This window comes from Pteropus vampyrus, unplaced genomic scaffold, assembly GCF_000151845.1.
Source record: "Pteropus vampyrus isolate Shadow unplaced genomic scaffold, Pvam_2.0 Scaffold55, whole genome shotgun sequence".
Lineage (NCBI taxonomy): Eukaryota > Metazoa > Chordata > Mammalia > Chiroptera > Pteropodidae > Pteropus > Pteropus vampyrus.
In genome coordinates, this window is record NW_011888836.1 from 5,973,360 (window position 1) to 5,995,527 (window position 22,168).

Genomic DNA, 22,168 nt, shown 5'->3' on the forward strand with positions numbered 1-22,168 from the left:
TATATCCTCTATAAAACCAATAAAAGGGTATCACTATACCTATGTTTTATAATGAATAACTATATTCATTGTTCTATAGGCATAAAAGTTTTTAATAATTAAACACTCAGTGACCAAGAATCTCATGTTTCTAATATTAATAATATATAATACTAAGAAAATAAAATGATAGTATCTGTTATTCATTTAAAAAGTAAAATGATTCTAGTGCTTACAAGTTAAACTTAACATAACTAAGTGTATTTTCAATCACTCTAAAATGTCACATCCATCACTTAGGTCAGCTGTTCATTTTTAACTGAGTACATATTAAACTCTGGGCATCTGCTGACACTGTTGTAACTCAAACATTTCAACTGTCTCTCTGACAGGGATAACAGATGCTGACATTATCAAATGCTGTACTTTTTTTTCCATGGCCTCTCCTTGCCCCGATATGGCCAGTATATGAAACTGAACTGCCATCCAAAAGCACACTTGAGCAACTGGATCTGCTAAACAGCTCCCATATAACTAGTAAAAATAGAAGGCGGTTTTACTGCTATCTTCAGCACTTAAGTCCAGGCAAGTTAACACCTGTTTCACTTCCACTAGAATAAATAATGGAAAAAATTATAGTTACAGTAATTTCACCAGTAGGATGATATTTACTAACCAAAAGATGCAGAATATACTTAATATGGGAATTATTTGACTATTGCCTGAATTAGTATTGACCTTCTCCCGGTTTAGTTCAAAATAGTAACTATTTCTTTACTCTTTATATTTCACTGAGAGCATTTACATCTTTATAGCAAACTATAATTTCTCGAACTCTTATTTTAAGCAAGCATGTTCCAGAAGAAATCCCTTCCCAATATTGAAATGTAACACTGAAATCACATTATAACAAAAATTTGCTGTACTGAGTTTTAATGGCAGATTTTAATACTCAAATTCAGGGATTGCAGCTAACCACAAGTCACTCTGTTATTAAGCTAATAATGAGAAGTAACTAGGCAATCTGTACAGAGAATTCGGTCAAGGAAACAGACCCTCCAAAGGGTTAAATTACTAACCTATGATTAGTAACACTGCATATGCAAAAACAAAGAAAAATAAGCTGGCATGCACGGTAGGTTCTTTCAACACAAGTCCAAGCAATACATTGAATACAAATGCGATCTATTTATAAACCAAAGGGCAGAGGTACTTTCTTAGTCTTAAGTATAAGACTTAGGAAAAAAAAAAAGGAGTGGCAGTAGAAAGGTGTGTACTCTTCCTTCACCTGTGAGCTTGCTTAACTTGGTTTACTGCCTAGAGATAAACAGAAAACATTACTCTGAAATGCATTAAGGTCTATTTGTTCCTTTAAATGTTGTTGGTTTTGAAACGGGTTATTATCTACATTTAAAAATTAAGTAAAAATGTTAAAAACTAAGATGTACACTGATAATTCCTTAATGTATTAACAATATGTTAAAGGGTAAAGACTTCTGCACTTTTAGTGTATGAAATAGTAGGAAAAGTGCCTTTGAAATAAAAAATTTTACATTCCATGACTGAAGTATTGATATAAGAATCTCTATCATTCTGTAGAAGGCCCATAAAAAACTTTACAAATATAAAAGCATTTTAACTGTTTTGAACCCCTAACTAGCAGCATTGCAATGCTTTGCTAGAGCTGGTAAAATGGAACCAAATCGCCTCTTCAATGGATTTGGTCCCCTTCAACCAGCTGTAGCTATGCATTGATTACTACAAGACAGCCAATGTTTTCATTTATAACAGCCTAAGTTTTCATTTATAAATATTAGTCACATGCCAACTAATTTCAACTTATTTAAATTATTCAGATTGTGCTTTAAACTGAATAATCTGTTACTGTTAATTCCTCTTGTTTAAAGCTATAATGGTTAATGATGTTTATAACAAGCTTTATGAAAAATGTGTGGATGACTTACAGATTTCAAATAAAATAATTTTACTTATTTATGGTCTCTTGGTATTAAATTTCTTAGCCTCTATAAAAGAAATGGTAATGAAATACAGACTATGCTGCATTTTAAAAAAAAAAAAAACCTTCCTTCAAAGAAGAAAATATCTGGGAAGGTCACCTAAAACCCACCTGAAACCATAAAAGGAATGCCACAACTGTGGCATATTTTAATTTAAAGAAAAATGTAACGTTATATAAAATAACACTTTAGAAATGCTGGGTCACTATCTTCCATAAAATTAGCATTTAATTTTATTGCCATATACCTGAATATTGATAGATAAGGTGAAAAATGACATGATGCTGCAGAATATCTTGTGGAGAGACTTAAACAGTAAGTAATTCTTCCAGCCCTGAACCAAAACCTTTTAATCCTCAAAAAGAAAGAAAACGCTAAGCATTGCTACCTTTTACTCATATAGCTGTTTCACCTCTCCATACTTGTTTTCTCAGTTGTAAAATAAAGAACTCTGATAATAATAACATTCTATGACTCTCCTCACTATCTTTTTGTCCTTCACACACACACATACACACACACACAAGCTTCTCTCTCAGTGGAAAGAAAATCAAGAGAAAAATGACAAGTGATCCAACATCCTTCTAACTTTCTGAATGACTACAATAAAACTATAGATAACATAATGTTCTTTAATAAATAGAGACAAATATTTCATCAATTAATGAAGGGTTACTGGTGGCAAGTAGTAGCTTAAAAACCTAGATGGTCATACAATCCCCAACTCCTGACCATTCCTCTATTTCAGAGTGAAAATCATCCCCTAGAAGAATGTGGTATACGTAAATAAACCTTATCAAGTTATAGGCCTTCTTGTTGATATTAATTACACCTATCAGTCACATTAAATATATTTATGTATTACAAGGCACACTGTGTTTGAGAGCAGATGCATGGACACACAAGAGAAAATGGATATACTCTAAGTATACTGTCATTTAAGTCTTTCGGCTACTTTTTATATATAGCACTCAGCATGGTCAGAGATTATAAGAAAAGAAAAACATTAAACACCAAGACATGCTCCAGATTATCAAATCTTCGTATATTCAACATAGTCTCACTAGATCATATTTCAGAATTTTAAAAAGTTAAATAAAGATATAACATTTTACAGGAGAAAATATGAGTTGCTCACATATTCATTAAGATTTAGTATGTGCCTTTGTGGAAATAGATAAGTAAATAAAAAATGCCTGTGAAGTTAAGCACTACCCTGAAAATATATCATGTCATGTGGTTCATTCATATTTTACTGTTATTTTTCACATTCAATTTATAGCTTAAAAATTTATAAATAACACTACATAAAGTAACTTTATAATAATATTGTTATCAGTAACTATCAATTGTTTTTTTGCCAGCTCTGCAGAAAATACTGCTAATTTATTTTCATGTCTGTGAGGAGAGGTCTAAAAACTTAAAGGCAGCTAGAAATGCAACATCCTCATAGAAAGCATCTAAGTGATGTGCTGATTAATGCCACTACTTTAAAAAATTTAATTTTCACTTTTAACAACAGAAATAATTTCTGCTCTTCATTTAAATCTGAAATTTTACCCATATACTTAACCAAATATCAAAATAAACAGCATTTTCTTTAAGATTTTTTAAAATAAAAAAACTACTATAACATACTGTAACTGCATTCTAAAATTCTCCAAACTTTACAAAGCATGACCAAAGTACTCAGTGTCTCATAGAAAAAAAAACATTCCCTTCCACAATTCTGAAAGAAATAAAATCTTTTTACCCATTCTAAACTCAAGTAATTGCTCTGTTTGAACTCCTAACAGTTTCTCTATAGAATTTATTTTGTAAATGACCATATATACACTTGTGATATCTAACAATGTCCTGACTGTCAAATTAAGAGTAACATTTATTGAGTCCCTACTACAGTCAAGGCATTGTGGGGGACATACAGATGAATATGAGTGTCCACAATATTAATTAAAAAAAACATAAAAATGCACATACTAAAGTACCACACAAAGCAGATTATTAGTACAAAATAAGAACACAGAACCAGGAAGTATAGCACAAACAGAAAATAATTTTAATGATAAGATCTAGGAGTTCTGGAAGAAAGATGGTTAAGATAAAGAACGGCGATAAGGACATCCTGACAAAAGAAAATGCTTAAATAAGTGGAGAAATAAAGCAGATAGACTATTTTAGGAGAGGAGAGTAGTGTAATGTAGCTAAAGGATGAGGTGGGCAGAGGGCTTTTAGTTAGTGAGAGATAAACTTAGAAGGCTCAGGATACACCAGAAGTGGGTCCGAATGTCAATTCAAGATGTATAGATTTTATTCTACGTACACCTTAGAAGGAAGCAACCAAAGATTTGGGAATAGGGGAAGGGAGCCACTAGATCGATGTTTTCAGAAGGGATAGTTTGGTAATTATGTGAAAATTAAATCAGAGATAAGACTAAAATCAGGGAGAACAAAAAAAAGATACGGTACTAGTCTAGGTAAAATTAGGTCAACAACAATGGAAATACAAGGAAAGGAATGGCTTGGAAAGACCTGTAGAATAAATAAAATTTTAGAACTGAAGTTCAGAATTAATGAGTAGTCAAAGACAATCCTAAGCAAAGAGGCACTAAGGGCATTGATGTGTTAATACATTCTTGGTTAAATCATTCACTGTCCAGGTGTTTCAGTCTTGCCTCCTATGTAGACCGTAATACAGAAAAGTAATATAAAATGATCAAGAGCTACAATTCTACGGTCAGACAGACCTTGCTTAAGTTCCAACTGCTCCACTAGTCAGCTGTGTGAACTTGAATAAGTAAATTCATCTCGTTATAAGCCTCATATTCTTTATCTATAAAATGAGGATATTAACTCCTGCCTCAAAAGGCAGTTCAAAGAATTAAATAAGATAATGCATGTAAACCACTTAGCAGAGCCAGGCATGTGGTTAAGTGCTATCATCATCATCTTCTATTTGAAAAGCAGGAAACATATAATACTATTTTGTCTCCTTCACAATGCTAAAGTATGAAGTGTTCAAATATTTGTAATTTGAAAAAACAAATCAAAACAATCTAAAATACAGCCATTTATTTCACCCTACATTATACACTCATCGTTATAGGTACCAACAAGCAATACCAATAAAATCTTTTTGTTCTGTGTTCACCCTCTAGTGGTGATCCTAAGAAGCTAAAAAATAGCAAAAAATTAGAAAGAAACATGATACAAAAATGTAATATGGAACCAAAGAATAAGAATTCATGGTGACTACAGCTAATAATACTGTATTGTATATTTGAAAGTTGCTAAGAGAGTGAATCTTAAAAGTTCTCATTACAAGAGAAAAACTATGTGTAACTATGTGGTGATGGATGTTAACTAGACTTATTGTGGTGACCATTTTGCAATGCATACATATACTGAATCACGTTCTACACCTGAATCTAATGTAATGTTATATGTCAATTATAATCTCAATTTTTAAAAAAATTCAGGGTAGATTAAATTATCAAAATAAACTTCAAAGGGAACACATTTCCCTCAGTCAAGATATGCAGGCTTGATTCAACTATGAACAGAAGCCATCTGATGCTGAATTTTCTAAAATGTTTCTGAAGGTTAAGTTGTTCCAAAAAATTCATTCATGAAAAGTTTTAGGTTAAAGCAAGTTAAGCACTTTTCTTTTCTGTAGGACTTTGCAGATACTTTATGATTCTATGACTTCCCAAAAGTCTCAAAATTTAATCAGCAAACACTTTAGTTTTTCAGAAGACCACCTGTAATTGTAACAATGGTGCAGAACATCAATACTAGAAGTTTATATAATTAATTATATCATTAATAAGGAATTAGGTAATATAATAGTTATTTAGCCACAAGTTTAAAAAAATAATTACCAAGCAAATGGATAACTTGAGATTAGAGGACATCCTGAGAATGATCTTGAAGAAACATAAATCTCAACATGGAATGCATTCTAATTAAAACTTTAGAAGATAAGCAGTATTCCTGATATTTTATATCCATATTTAATAATTTAAACAGCCATTTCATAATACCTGTATTAGTTTTACAAACAAAAGTCATATAAAATTAATCATTTAATGAAGACATAATTTCTACGGACCTTAAAATGATTTAAAATATTAAAATAAACCAAAATTACTTTCTTATCAGTATCAGAAAAAGAAAACCAGCAACAGAAAAACATTTTTAAATTGCATATAAAATAATAAAAGGTGACATCTACCTCGGATTTCCTCTTAGTGCAGCATGATGTAGAGCATTAAATCCGTTATTATTTGTAATGGTAACATCTGCTCCAGCTTCCAGAAGAACTGCGAGGATATCATCACGTTTCTTACTTATTGCGTCGTGAAGAGGAGTATCCCCTTCGGAATCCTTTTTTATTTAAGTTTAGAGAGATTTTCATTAGTTCTTTTTCAATTAATCACCACATGTAATTATTAATACTTATAATGAACTACTAACCAAAGAAATAAAAACAGAAGCCATAACCAACAACCATCAATAAAACATACTGTGTTAATTTTAATAAATGCAAGCAAGAAACAGCATTATAGTAAATAAACTAATACACAATCTAGATGGTGAACACAATAAACATGCTGTAGCTTTCCAAAGAGAAGGAAAACTAAAATCAAAAAAATTAAATATGCTCAAATAAAATTCAGTAAAGTACAAAAATAAATGAGGTAGTAAAGCAGCCAAAAAAATCCGTTAGTTTAAAATGGCCTGCTATACCATATTAATTGTACCCCGAAATTCCATACCAAACCTCCACCAGTCTCAGGGCTCCATAGCAATGAATTAAAAGTCAGTGGTTCTCAACCTTCGCTGCACTTTAAAATCTGCTGAGAATGTCTTAAAAATCCTGATACCTAGGCTGTTCTTCAGACCAACTAATCCAGAATCTCTGGGGGTGAGAATTAGGCAAGAGTAGTTTTTCAGAGCTTCCCAGCTGAATATATTGTGTAGTCATGGTTGAGAAGCATTACTTTAAATGTTTTCAAAGGGCAAGAAAAAGACTAGTTAACTCAAAGTGAAAACAAATGTAAATTAAAATTTGGCAGTCTCAATCTATCTTTTTGCAAGCTGATTACTTTCTTCATTAATCAACTGATTTAACAATAAGTTGGTACTCATTATCAGTCATCTGCATAAATGGGCAATTTAGACATCATTCATTTCATAGTTTCATAAGCACTATTCTCAGTAAAGCCATATATAGACTAACCTATGGCATTTACTATGGTTGCCAAATCCAGCCTGCCCATTGTTTTTGTAAATGGTTTTATTTACACAACCATACACTTTTATTCACGTATTATTCTATGGCTACTTTCATGCTACGAAGGCAACATTAGATAGTTGTGATAGAAATCCTACAAAAGCCTAAAATATTATCTAGCCTTTTACAGAAAAAGTTTGCCAATTCCAAGCATATATTCATCCACCCACAAAAGAAACTCCTAACACAAATTCAATCCAACAATCCATCTTCTATCTTATCTGGTGACACTAAAATTCATGATCTCCAACTTGAGATGGGCTTTTAATCTGGTTAGAATAAACTTCTACAGGCCCTGATCTGTCGTGCCTTTTGGTCCCCCATAGTAGCTACTCCAAACCTTTATTTATCACTCTTCTCAATTACACTTTCTGTATTTAAACACTGCCCACTCACTCTCAACAAATGATTTTGCCTCCCATTTCAGACAAAAAAAAGTCAGCAAGTATAAATTCCTTCCTCTTCAATAGATTAATTCCTCTCAATGCCTCCCTTGTCCCCTAATTCTGCCATCCATTTAGAAGCTGTTAGTTCCAAACTCTGTCAGTCTTAAATGGCTGTACCTCAGAAATAACAGCCTGTAATAACCATCTAGCTAGACAAAATCTAGAATTCTTTCAGTTCCTCTCAAACTCTCAGTGCTATTATTCCTATTCTTCATTGCTTCTCTGAGACCAATCCAATTTAATTCATCTGGTTGCTAAAACTTTGGACAGGAATAATCATTTCTTAGGTGACTCTTGCTTCAAAAATTAGGTCCTACTGCAAATGAACCCTAACACTAGATATTTTCCAAAACAGAAAATCTTCTAAGCCTAGACTAAAGACTAGACCAAGACTTTTTAAATAAATTAATCTACAACTAAAATAATTTAGAAAGCTATAAAGTAACTATTATGAAATGGAGCCTTTTACATTTCTTTAAGCTGCCAAAGCCCATTGTCATGACCAATAAAGTTAAATCAAATCAATTCTTACGTCGATATTTTGGCAAGGAAATTTCCATCCCCTCCTCTCAATATAAAACGGATCTACTGACACTTCCTTAAAAAGGCTTTTCTAAGAAGAGCTGCCAATGTTATTACATTCTATACTTTTAATATTATTTACTATGCCTGATCTTGTAACAAAGCAATGCTTACCACAGAACCTACTTTCCTTTAATAGGATCCCAGCAATATCTACAGAATATATCTCTATAAAGGTTTTACCTGGAGACTAGGATGACAGCCGAAGTCCAATAAAGTCTTCACAACTTGAAGATGACCTTTATTGACAGCAATATGAAGTGGTGTCTGTCGGCGTTTGTTGCGAGCATTCAAATCAGCGCTGCCTCGATGTAGTACTTCTATAACAGCACCTTCATCCCCAAAAGCTGCATGGTGAACAGCTCTATCTCCATCTTTGTCCTAAACATCAACATTTAAATCAAAATTAGTGAATATTTTAGAAAGAAAAACAGAATCTGAAGCTATAATAACTCATCACGAACCAGATTAATGTGAGAAAAATCATAGAATGGAGCCAAAAAATAAGGAGAAATTCACGCGAATGGTGATTAACTCCAAAGATAAAGGATGAACCTGGATCAATATATTATGTCAGGCATACACAGGACCAATAGTTAATTCAGGGGCAGTTCAATTCATTACTTCTAATTTATTAGCCATGATGGTAAGCCAACATTGGGAAAATGCTGATTTATATAACTATATAAACTTTTTCCACTTAAAAAACTTTACAAAGACTTTCTAATGACATAAAAATTACACTAACACTAGTTGAGTGATTTAAAAAAAAGACGACGGGATGCTGAACAATGTGATTTCAAATAGCTTTAAAGCAGAGAAATATACCAATATGTTAACACTGGTTATCTCTAACTGGTGAGCATATACTTCTGTATATTCAAGAAGAGAAAAAAATTAAGTACCACCATAAAAGATAAAAATGAAACACAAACCAGCCTAATTCCATACATCTGAAATACAGTAGGTATGTCCTAACTTCTGTAATAGGCATATTTCTACAGAGATGAGAGGTAGAGAAAGACTCAATTTATTAAACTGTTTTCAAATGTTAAGAAACAACTTTTTAAAGGGGGGGAAAAATGCCTGTCTCGCACCACACAGATAATATAGATATATATATAGTCCATACCAAAAAGAAGTCTCATTACCTCACGAAACGCAGATGTAGAAGTACCCTTATGAAGGTACTGTCTTTATCTCATACATCTCAAATTTTAACACTCAGAAATAAGCATGCTTTAAGACTTTCTCCAGGGCAGTGATTCCCAAACCACAACGCTAGCCTCTGGTAGACTTTTTTTTTTTTTTTTGCAAGTGATTTGACAATCTATTACTTAGGATTATTTGAACTACTTTTAAAGTTAACATAGATAAATACTGTTGTGGCTAAGTACATTTAAACCAAATGAACAGTTCATTCAAAACAGCTGCTGAATTCAAAAGTTTTTGGACTTTGCATATTTTCTCAAGCAGATATTAAAAGTAAAACCACTCATGCAGGAGTCCACAAAGATTTGACAATCATTCTGGAAAAGGTAGGAAACCACAACCCAGGAGTACTTCTTTTACCTTACTAATATTCCAGCTAAACCAGGTTATGAGTTTTTGTTACCTGTCTACCTTGAAACTACCACATGAAAGTTTTAATATTCAACTCATGTACCTCTGAGCAACATATTTATACATTCCAGGAAAAAAAAAAGCTTTTACCAAAAAAATATTATGTATATATATCACTAACCTCTCTAGTAATATATTTCAATATTTCAGAAACTTATTTTTAATATTTTCCTAACCCTTAATCTGAATTTATTTGTTAAATTTTTAAATCTATCTAGGGTACTCCATCCATTAAAAAAGGCAACATTGATCCACTAACACTCGCTGAATAAAAACAGGTACTATTTATGGAGTGTACCATATATTTACGGCTGTTAGAAAATTATTAGTGAAACACTTTTCTGGAGGTCCTATCAACAATTTATTTAAGTAAAACAAAAAACTAAAAAACTTAAAACCCTTATATGTCAAAAGGCAATACAAATAAAATTTATAGATTTTGGGAAATACACACACATACTGGAAAATAACAATTAATTTTATTTCCAGGTTTTTCTTATAAATTAGAAAACCTTAGTTGTGCAAAGATCTTAATTTACAGATTTTATTGCTTTTTTCTGAAGTTATCTTAAGTATTCCAAATAAATCTAAAACATATAACTCGTCATTCTATCTCTGATACTAATAACAAAATAAGATCTTGAAGGAGAACATTACAGCAAACCTTCAAAAGGTTATGTAATTAAACTAAAACTAATCTTGGTTCTTTCTACCCTCTTGCCCTCCCCTTTCCTCTCAACACTCCAAAACCTGTCCTTGTTCCAGTCTTCCCTATCTTAGCTGATAGAACCAAAGATCATAAGGTCAACAAAATCAGTATCTGTAGGTCAGGCTCGCTGACTTCCCTGACCAGTACCCCTATGTACAAGCACCTAATTCTACAGCTTTTACTCAATTTATGCTCCTATCTATTTTGCTACTCACCCTGCCACCACTTTATTCTTACCCCAATCTATTCTTCACACATAGATAGAATTCTCTCTGTAAAACACAAAATTTATGTTTATAACTCATTACTATAACTCTAAGGGAACAAACCTCTTTTGAAGCCTATTTCTGTAGACTATTCCAGACTCATCTGCTGCCTTGGTTCCCTCACATATAAAACTCTAATTATCAAGTTATTTGACCCAATATGATCTTATGTTGTTCCCAGACTTCAATGCTTATTTATTACCTCACTGGCTTGAAAACAGACATCCTTTAAAAATCTGCTCAAGCAACCCCTCTCCTATAAAACTTCTTGATTCTCACAAAATCAATAAATTAATCTCTCCTTCTATTATCTCACTTACCACACTGTAGTATAATATTTGTTTCCAAATTTATTTTTATTTGACTCTGAGCTTTTGGGGGTCTACGACTGTGTCTTAATTATCTTTATTCCCAGGATGTACCATAATGCCTACTAACTACTAAAGACCAAAATGGGTGTTTAACTGAATCTTTAATAAGCCTTAATAACAGTCATGTTTTTAATAATTTCCCTTTTTTTTGGTAAAATACAAATAACGTAACATTTACCATCTTAACCACTTTAAGTGTATAGTTCAGTGACATAAAACACATTCATATTGTTGTGAACCCATCAATACCATCTATCTCCAGAACTCTTTTCACCTTGCAAAGCTAAAATTTTAAACACATTACACAATAACTGCTCTTTCTCTCTATCCCCAGCCTCTGGAAATCATCATTCTGCTTTCTTTCTCTATGATTGTTGATTACTCTAGGTACTTCATATAAGTGGAATCATACAGTGTTTGTCTTTTTGCAACTGGCTTGTTTCACTTAGCATAATGTCCTCAAGGTTCATTTACATTGTAGCATGAGTCAGAATTTCTTTCCTTTTTAAAGCTGCATAGTATTCCATAAATATTTTGTTTAGCTATTCATATATCAATGGACACTTGAGTTGTTTCTAAGTTTTAGCTATTGTGAATAATGCTGCTATGAATATGGGTGTACAAATATCTCTTCGAGGCTCTGCTTTTAGTTCTTTTGGGTAAGTACCTAGAAAAAGAATTACAGGATCATATGGTAAATTCCATTTTTAATTTTTTGACAATCGCACTTCTTTCCACAGCAGCTGTACCATTTTACATTCCCATAAGTTAACGAGGGTTCTGATTTCTCCACCTCCTCAACATTTATTTTCTGATTTTTCGATAGTAGTCATCCTAATGGGTGTGAGATGTACCTCACTGTGATTTTAATTTGGATTTACCTAACCATTTGTGATGTTCAGCATCTTTTCATGTGCTTATAGACCATCCATATATCTTCTTTGGAGAAATATCTATTCAAGGCCTTTGCCCAACTTTTTGTTGAATTTTAAGTTCTCTATATTTTCTCTATACAGTTGAGTCCTCTATATATAGTTCTCCATCAATCCCTTCTCAGATATATGATTTGCCAATATCTTCCCCATTCTGTACCATTGCCTTTTTACTGTTGATAACATTCTTTGGTGTACAGAAGTTTTCAATTTTCATTAAGTCCTATTTGTCTATTTCTTCTTTTGTTGCCTGTGCCTTCAGTGTCATACTCAACAAATCATAGCCAAATCCAATGCTGTGAGCTTTACTCTGTCTTCTAAGAATTTTTTAAATTTTATTTCTAAGAATTTCATACTTTTAGCTCTTAAATTTATGCCTTTGAGCTATTTAGAGTTAATTTTGTATGAAATGTTAGGTAAGGGTCCTACGTCATTCTTTTGTATGTGGATATCCAGTTTTCCAAGCACCATTTGTTGAAAAGACTGTTCTTTCCCCACTGAATTGTTGTGGCACTCGTGTCAAAAATCATTGACCATATATATGCAAGCATTTATTTCTGAGCTATTTTATTCCACTGGTTTGAATGTCTGTCTTTATGCCAGAACCAGTGTTTTCATTACTGTAGCTTTGTGGTAAGTTTTGAAATCAGGAAGAGTGAGTCTTGCAAATTTGTCCTTTTTCAAGATGGTTTTGGTTATGGGGTACCTTGAGATGACATACTGACTTTTAAGATGGATTTTGCTATTTCTGTAAAAGACATCATGGGATTTCGATAGAGATTACACTGAATATGCAGCAGATCACTTTGGCTAGTATTGACATCTTAACAATATTAATTCTTCCAATTTGTGAACATGGGTTATGTTTCTATTTACTTGTATCTATTAATTTCTTTCAGCCATAATCTGTAATTTTCGTTTTACAAATCTTTCATCTCTTTGGTTAAATTAATTCTTAAGTAGTTTATTCTTTTTGATGCTATTATAAATGGAGTTTTCTTAATATCCTCAACAGATTGTTCATTGTTAGTGTACAGAAATGCAAATGACTGTGTTGACTTTGTATCCTGCTACTTTGCTGAATTTCTTAATTTGTTCCAAAAGTCTTTTTTTTTTTTTTTTTTTTGGTGGAATCTTTAGGCTTTTTTACACGTAAAATTATATCACCTGCAGGGATAATTTTATTTCTTCCTTTCCAATGTGGATGCCTTTTATTTCTTTTTCTTGCCTAACTGAATTAACTTAGATCTCCAAGAACTATGTATACCAATTCCTAGAGCCATTTCTGAGTCATGAGTTCTTTTTAGAAAAGAATTTCCTTAAACTAACCAATCTTAAAGCCCACTTGCCCTTTCCTTCTCCGTTTTACAGTTAAATGTTTCTAGTTTTGTTTTCATTAACTAGATAAGCAGAATCAGGTAGAATTAGCATCTGTTTCTAGAGAAACTGTACTAACTTCTACCAGTTGGAAAGAAATGTTTAATAGGAACACTCAAACACAGGTAATATCTTAAATTCCCAGGGTGCCGTATACTATAAAAGGTTATCTTAAATTATTCCCCTTACTCCACACCCCAACTCTTTAAGTTACCATAGATGAAGAAACTGAAGCTTATACCAATTAAACTTTTTGCCCAATATTATAAACAATCGTTAAAACTTGTTTTTTTTACAGTCTAATATTGTTCCCTACTATTAACTCACTCCATTAAAAAGTTTTCATTAACTTTAAATGATAAAACCACCTCAAGTTTCCTGATAACTTCAGTATATATTTGTATTGTATTTGAAAATTTACTGTAAAGGACGCACTTTTTTAAACTGGTCTTCCACTCAAACCTCTACGCCTTTACTATTACACTTCATTAGTAGGAAAAAAAAAATATTGAGTCCCTGAAGGATCCAAAATTAGCTCCTCTATATCAACATACCTAAGATCTCGCAGTTCTCAGTGCCTTTACATTAAGAAGGAAACAGAATGTAATCCTACTGTACTTAGTAGGCCAGATATGGAGAAAACCAACTTTCTAAAACAGTTGAGTTTTCCCTAAGAAAAATGGAAAAAAAATCTTATCATATATTCAAAAGGTATGATATACTCAGCCATAAGAAGAGGTGATATACTGCCATTTGCAAGAACATGGATGGACCTTGAAATAATCATACTACTTAAAAAACAGAAAAAGTTGAAAATCACACGATATCACTTATACGTGGGATATAAACCTAAAAGAATCAAATGAACAGGACAAACAAACAGACATTCATGGACATGGACAATGGACTAGTGGTTACCAAAGGAGAGGGGGGAAGGAGGAAGTAGATGGGGTGAAAAAATTTAAATCATTTCTTCAATTAAATAAATAAATAAATTTAAAAAAGATAATTAAATGCCTTACAAAGTGGAAAAAAAAGTATGATATATTCCAAATAATTTAGTTTGATAACAGATTAAATCAACTGAAAAAATCTGCAATCATCATCTATACTAGGGTCCTGTAAACTTTTCTGTGAAGGGCCAGAAGTAAATATTTTAGGTTTTATAGGCCCATACGGTCTAGTCAAACTATCAACTATTCAACTCTGCAGTTGTAGCACAAAAGCAGCAATACACAATAAACAAACGAATGGGTGTATTGTGTTCCAATAATACTAATAAACAATACAAATGGAGATCTGAATTTGGCTTGCAGGCTATAGTTTGTGACCCAATTTATACTATCTTGAGCCCACTTCCTAATGCAGAGTTCAAAAAAATGAAAGATTACAGAATGAGATAACTAGAAAAGAAACATATTGATCTTTATTCTTCGGCTAACCTCAAAACTTTTAATAAAATTAGATTTTCAAAAATTGTTAATTATTAGTTTTTAAGGTATGTTAAAGATATAATAAAGTTTTTTTTTTTTAAAAAAAAAGAGCACTTATCTTTTACGACATATACTAAAATATTTACAGATGAAATAATATGAGATCTGGAGCTGCTTCAATTTAATCTAGCAGAAGAGTGAGATGTAAGGGGGTACAGATAAGACAAAATTGGTCAGAAAAATAATTAAAGTGGGGTAATGGACACATAGGATTCATTATACCATTCTCTCCGCTTTTATAAATGTGTAAAATTTCCAATAATAAAAAAGTTAATGACAAATCACTTTATAAAGAAGCTGGCAAATGATGAATCCTAAATTTAAGTACATTTGAGAAATTAACTATTTTCTCCATCTTTTAAACCAGGGTTTCTCAACTTCAGCACTGTTGACATTTGGACCAGATAATTTTTTGTTGTGGGAGCTGTCCTGTGCACTGTAGGATGTTTAGTAACATCCTTTCTTTCTAGCCATTAGATGCCAGTAGTACTCCCAACTCCCCCAATGAGCTGTGACAATCAAAAATATCTCCAGACATTTCCAAATGTACTCTGATGGGCAAAAAATGCTCAACTGAGAACCACTATTTTAAACAAACTATATTACTGTTTATATTAAGCAATGTTAATTCTTACATTTTAGGAAAATTAAGACTTTGATAAACTTTTATTTTAGTCATAGATGATAAATTATATTTACATTTTAACCCAATTTTTAAATGTAGTTTTTCCTTTACCAATTGGGAAATTGTGTTATTAATTTAACCTGATATGTAAATATTGCTTTCTCACACTATTTCTACAAATTACATTTGCCTACAGTGGTTTTAAAAACAGAAAATGCACAGAATGGAAATCCAAACCTCACTGCTCTAGTAAGTTTTCAAACTGAAAGATAAATTATTTACAAATACCTATCCTGAGCCTCACTCCAACTCCAATCTTACCATGTTTTTAGTATTAACTAACCACTTGTTTTGTATTTGAGTTTAAAGCAATAAGAAACCTACTCTTGAAAAACAATGTCAACTTCATTACCAACCCCAGAGCTGCAGCTCCCCATTCTGCATAGCCAGCCTCTAAGGTTTACAAGAAGTCTTTAGAAACACAAATATATGGATAGGCTCTATATTGCCAGGTTTAGTATTTAAATTCTCAATCAGAAAGCATACTTTAAAAAAAATTAGGCAAAAAAAATTTGGTTTTTCAGTCTCTTGCCTTATTAGTTATAATCAGAAGGGCTTTGATATTTTAGTAGTTGTTGCTATCATAGTTTCTGGATTCATTAAATAAAAAATGGAATATTCAGCTCAAGAAATTTCATTGCATTTCCCCAGACCAGACTAAAACAAAAACAAAATAAAGTAATTGCCTACCATTTTCAGAATACTAAATTTAAATTAAGTCTTTCTTGCATTACCAAAAAACCCTTATAACATAAACTGGGTCCTAAATTCACAGCCAAGAAAATGTGACTTAAAAATTACTACTGTAAAAGCAAAATCAAATTATATAATCTCATTCATAAAGACATCACAGTAATAAAACTATCATATAGTTTACAGACATCTAATAGGTGAATTTAAAATTCAAGCTCTTTTTATGCAAAAGAAAATTTCAACATCAAAGATGACTTATTTACACCTACAACACCAGTGGCTCTTTAGTAGCTCTTCAACAACTCAAAATACATAAAATTAGAGAAAGAAGAAAAAATAATGTATGACTTCTCTTCTCAAATGTGTATTAAAATTTTATTAGTAAAAACCGGCTGGTCTACCAATTGGGCCTTCAGAAATTCAAGTCCTTAGTAAGATTGCTTAGATGGAAGTGTCATCTGGGCAAAACTGCAGCATTCTGCCTAGTGTAAATTTGATAGAATTTGACTTATTCTTAAGTAATCTTGCACTAGACTGAAACTAATGTAATTCTAATATCTTTTTTAAGTAATGAGGTTATAACTAAAACAAAGAAAGCCATCCTTCACATTACTCACATAGATTCTCAACTGAAATTCCAACGATAGCAAAAAATCTTTATTTCCCTTTGTAAGAATATACTCTAAATTAAATTAAGCATAAACATACACTTAAGAGTGATAAACATGCACTGTAAAATCCCAAAGATCCACATTAAGGTCAAGAGACAACAAGACTAAACAAATTCTAATATACTGGTCCCCTTATGAGAAAAATAAAAAAAATAAAGGCCTCTGAGTGCCACAAATTAGGAAAGTTCTTGAAGCATATGATGTATATTCCCCTTCCCTGAGATCTATAATCCCTTCCTTCCCTCAACTTCCCCAGTATGATTCCTGGGTGAACCCAAACAGGCTCCCAACAGCATAGTGGTACTACCATAGTAAAGGGAAACTCAACTCTCATCTTCATTTGGGGTTATGCCCAGAATATTGAGGGTTCACAGAAAAACAAGAAATGCTTCAAGCTGTCTTTTGTCAATTTTTTCTTTTCAACCAGAAAAGTCTTAGGTGAGTATTAAATTTCAAGAATGAAAACAATCTACCTCATGATATAGAAGTACCATTTCTAGGACATTAATTTTTACTTAAAATATTTTTCAACCTTAGTTTAATTACCTCTGCTTCTACATCCACATTTTGCTTCAAAAGTAACTTCAAAATGTCAACATGTCCATTCTGACTAGCAGCTTGCATAGCTGTGTGGCCAGCACATTGTCCATTCACCTAAATTAAAAAAAAGATAAAAGAAATGTCAAAAATCAGAATGAGCCTATACACACACACACACACACACACACACACACACACACACACACACACACACACACACACACACAATATAGTGTGTAGATTTAAATCTAGCTCATTATATAATTCTATAAAAATAATTTAGTTTGGCATTCCATATGTTCCAGAATAGATCATCAGAAACTGTTCTAATTTAGAGAAGAGATGCGAGCACTTTCTTAAAATAAAATGAAACTTCCATTGTTCAAAAAGCTATGAAAGAACTGTTTAGCAATCTGCAGTTGAAGAAAGGGAGCAGGAGAACAAAAGAAAGTTAGTTATATTAATTTTGTATATTTAATTCTATTTAGATTATTAAATCTCAAAGCCTATTTTAAAAAGCAATAATTTAAATAGAAAACTTTTCAAAAAAATAGTCTACTACAAGATAAATAAATTTAATTCAATATATATACCGAATATCAACTATAAGCAAACTACCATGAAAGATATATATAAATGAATTATCAGGGTAACTATATATGACTATTCTATTATAAAGCAGTAAATTCCAACCTTTTCTTCACTTCAGATGTTGTGTAAATGCATAATTTACCCATGAACATACCCAAGGCTAAGTGAAATTCTTTAATTCTACCACATTCACTCCCATCCACAAAATCATGAAGGACCACACGTTTATATCCTGTCCCCCAAGACTACACTAAAAAGAGAGTAGAATAACTTTAAAAATAAAAAAAACTACAAAGACTAGGAGAAAGGGAGAGCTAACAACAGAAAACGAGAAAAGCAACACATTTTTGAAAGAGAAAGCAGACTGAGAAAGTTCTCTAATTAACTTTAGAGAAAAAGACAAAGCCTGGGAACCCCAGACAAACTCAAAACCTGCAAATACAAGCACATCAGAAGGCTAACAAGAGAAGCCCCAAGTATAAATCTGATGTGCAATGGCCACACTCCAAGTCCACTCCTAGAACTTAAGAACAGGATGTCAGCAGCCATGCACTTAGGTTCTAAACAGCAAAAGGAGGTTTCTTCTCTCAAACAACCGAATAGCCATAGAAAGCAGACCTCTACATGACGGCATCTAGAGATCTCCGAAAGCTCCACACATACAATCACCATTAATGCAAAGTCAGTCATCAAGTCCTGTCCAGGTAAAGAGAGCTACCAATCAGCTTTTCGATGTCTTATTCAGATATGAATAGACAACTAAGGATCAGAGATTGAAGAGTACCTCAAATACAAATTAATAATAATAATAATTTTTTTTTTTTTTAAACAGAGAAAAGAAATGACTCTGGAAGGAACAAATGGAGAGAAAAAAAGAAAAACTTCAATTAGAGACATTCGAGAATTCTTTAAATCTAAAAAGTCAAAATCAGAGTTTGGAGAAACATGGCAGAGTGAGAGACGTCTCCAGATCTCTCCTCTGGAAACAACAATAAGCTGAATATCTAAAATGCAACAGAAAATACCCAAACTGCACACCAGTACGTCTGAGCATGGGTTCTGCACATAAGAGCTACCATAGATTAAAATGTTATAAACAACCTTAAACCTAAAATAAATAAATAAATAGATAGATAGATAGATAGATAGATAGATAGATAGATAGATAGATAGATAGATAAATAGTCAAAATCAAGAGGATGATGCTATGAAAACAAGAAAGCTAAAGGAAAGAAAAATCTCACTATAAGAGCTGGAAAATGGGTAGATATGAAGCAAGAGACCCTTGTTTTTCAGTATTGAGATCTTTTAAAATGTATATCCTTATATATTTATTTGTGTTACAAACAACCATACCTCAATAAAGCTTTACAAAAAAACTGTTTCAGCAATTAAAAGATGAGTTTTTTTAATTAAAAGATGTGTTGTATTTATTTCCATTACCTTATGACATCTTACTAAAACAAGAGTAAAGTTTTATTTTCTTTTAAGCAACAATTGACAAAGATAATTAGAACTAGCAAAACAGAAACCACACACACAGACACACTCACACATATACAGTAAGCTGGAAATAGAACTAAACCTCCTGTGAGGAAAAAAGCCTAGAAGCAATCCTTTTGCCAAGAAAACCCAAAAGGCTCAGAATTAATGATCTCTGAAAATAAAGAAAATGGGGGGTGGGGTGCTACACACAAAAACATTGGTTGACAGTCTTTTTTTGTTTTTTTTTTTTTTAAGGCCTACAGCACCCAGTCTTCCTAGGTGGTCTCCCATCCAAGTACTAATCAAGCTTGACACTGCTTAGCTTCCGAGATCAGACAGGATCAGGCTTGTTCAGGGTGGCACGGCTGTAGACAGTTGACAGTCTACTTAAAAAGCATTTATACCCCCAGTTTCTCCCACTCTGCACAGCTGAACTACTGCTCTATCCTCATACTAACAGAAACCTGAAAATTTATTCTCTGGGAAGGGTAAAGGCTCCTTAGCTTATAGAAAGCAGGCACTGTAGGGTGGGGCAAAGTACTAAAAACAGAACTTTGATGTGAATATTTACAGGCTGAATGCTGAAAACCCAGGCCCTCGTCCCTTAATCAGTATTCAAAAGGCTGGCAGCCACGTTTATACCTAGCAGAAGAATAAAGAGATCTTTCTGGGGAGTCAGACCAGCCCAAGAGAAAAGACTTAACAACCAATACCCATGAACAACCCAAAGAAACACCCAACCAGATCACCCTATAAGTGAAGTCCAGAGCTGACAAACCCACACACAAACAAGAGCTTCCAACAAGCCTTGTATTGTCCACTCTTATAGATAAATAGACAACCAATGATCACCAGACACTAAGGAATGGCCTCCAACATGGAAGACTTGTTTGGAAGAATGGAAAAATAAGGCTGGAAGATGTAGTTTTTCATTAAAAATCTTATAGAACTATTTTTCCCTTTTTTAGAATGTATGACATTGTTAAAAAAATGACTGAGATAAATTAGTAATTAAATGAAAAAATTAAGTATAATGTACATCTGCTTGACTGAACAGAAAAGAAAGTTGACTATATTTCAAACACAAAACCATAATATCTGAAATAAGTTATTTGTTATGTCTCACAACAAATCAAGAAACCACTATGTTGTGCTGCTGCAATTGATCTCTCTCAAATAAACCTAAAATGCTACATGAGCTCAAAGGAATAAGACGTTTATACTTATAATTATATATCTGATCTTCTTCAAACTGTCTAGTGTACTTATATACAAAGGTGTGGTAACAAAAGCCCTTGCAACACAGTGACAATGATTCAAACTGCCACTCCACTTGTAATCTCTTGGCCAGCACTGAACATATTGGTAGCAATGGATGACTAAGTGAGAACCAAAACAGCCCATTTAAAATATGGCTTATGTGAACGGTAAACTTACAACATTAAATATTAAGATTTACAAAGTACATGACGTCTAATTCTTCTGTGTTACAAACTGTGAAATAGTCAACTTTTATAGGGAAAGGAGAATAAAAAGTTTAGACTAAATGTTTTAAAAAGGATAGAAAATTACTTATAAAATTTACTAAAACATTATTAAAAGACATGACAAAATTACATAAGAAAAATTCACTGAATTTCCAAAAAGGACACTAACCACTTAAAAAACAAAATGTGAATTTTGTTAATCATCATAAAATAAAAAAAGTCACTGTTAAAATAAAAAAAATCAATATTTTTTAGACATGCACACTTAAAAATGATGGCTCGTGTCTTCTTTAAAATACCTCAGAAAAACGAGGACTAGATGAAGCACATGTAGCAAAGTCCTAATAATTATTGGAGTAATGTGGCAAAATCTAAATAATTGTTGAAGAAGTATAAGGTCCATTATACTATTTGTATATTTTTCAAAATAATTTTTAAAATGCTCACATCTACATCTGGTCTTTTTAGCAAATCTTCCACTTTAGCAACATCTCCGTTGGCAGCAGCCTTAACTAATTCTTCATTGAGGTCACCAGATTCTTGGGTTTCGAATAATTTCTTCAAAAGTTGGGAGAGTCTTTCTGTAAATCATCAAATAAAAGTGCTAAAAAAGGAGGATCTCAAACCTTAACTACTAACAGACAAGCATTACCTACATGCCTATAATATATACTTTTCCTTTTTTTCTATCATTAAGGTTATTTTTGTACAGATATTACCCATGCAAGTTATAATTACTACCATATAAAGATGCATTAAGTTTGAGCCCCCAAGTATTCCCAGTTTTCTCCAATTCATGTATTTCAAATTAAAATTTTAGAAAAAATAGTTACATACAAATAATAATTCAAGATTTGGAAGTCATAACAAAGATATCAGAAATGAACACATTCTAATGGATACACAATGGGAGCACCATAATGA

General features: G+C 32.3%; 1 protein-coding gene and 1 pseudogene across 5 annotated transcripts in view; both read right to left on the bottom strand.

Moving 5' to 3' along the window:
* The window catches only part of MIB1 (mindbomb E3 ubiquitin protein ligase 1), a 114,924-nt gene that overhangs the window by 38,057 nt on the left and 54,699 nt on the right, over positions 1-22,168 (bottom strand). For 4 of the 5 annotated variants that reach the window (XM_023530819.1, XM_023530820.1, XM_011360448.2 and 1 more), the window contains exons 9-12: positions 21,692-21,825; positions 17,688-17,795; positions 8,505-8,702; positions 6,232-6,383 (exon numbers count right to left, since the gene is read on the bottom strand). In XM_023530819.1, the coding sequence (XP_023386587.1) occupies positions 6,232-6,383; positions 8,505-8,702; positions 17,688-17,795; positions 21,692-21,825 (592 nt within the window). The remainder of the gene's footprint in view (positions 1-6,231; positions 6,384-8,504; positions 8,703-17,687; positions 17,796-21,691; positions 21,826-22,168) is intronic. The other variant, XM_023530821.1, reaches the window with a different exon arrangement.
* On the bottom strand, positions 20,012-20,130 carry LOC111739891 (annotated as a pseudogene).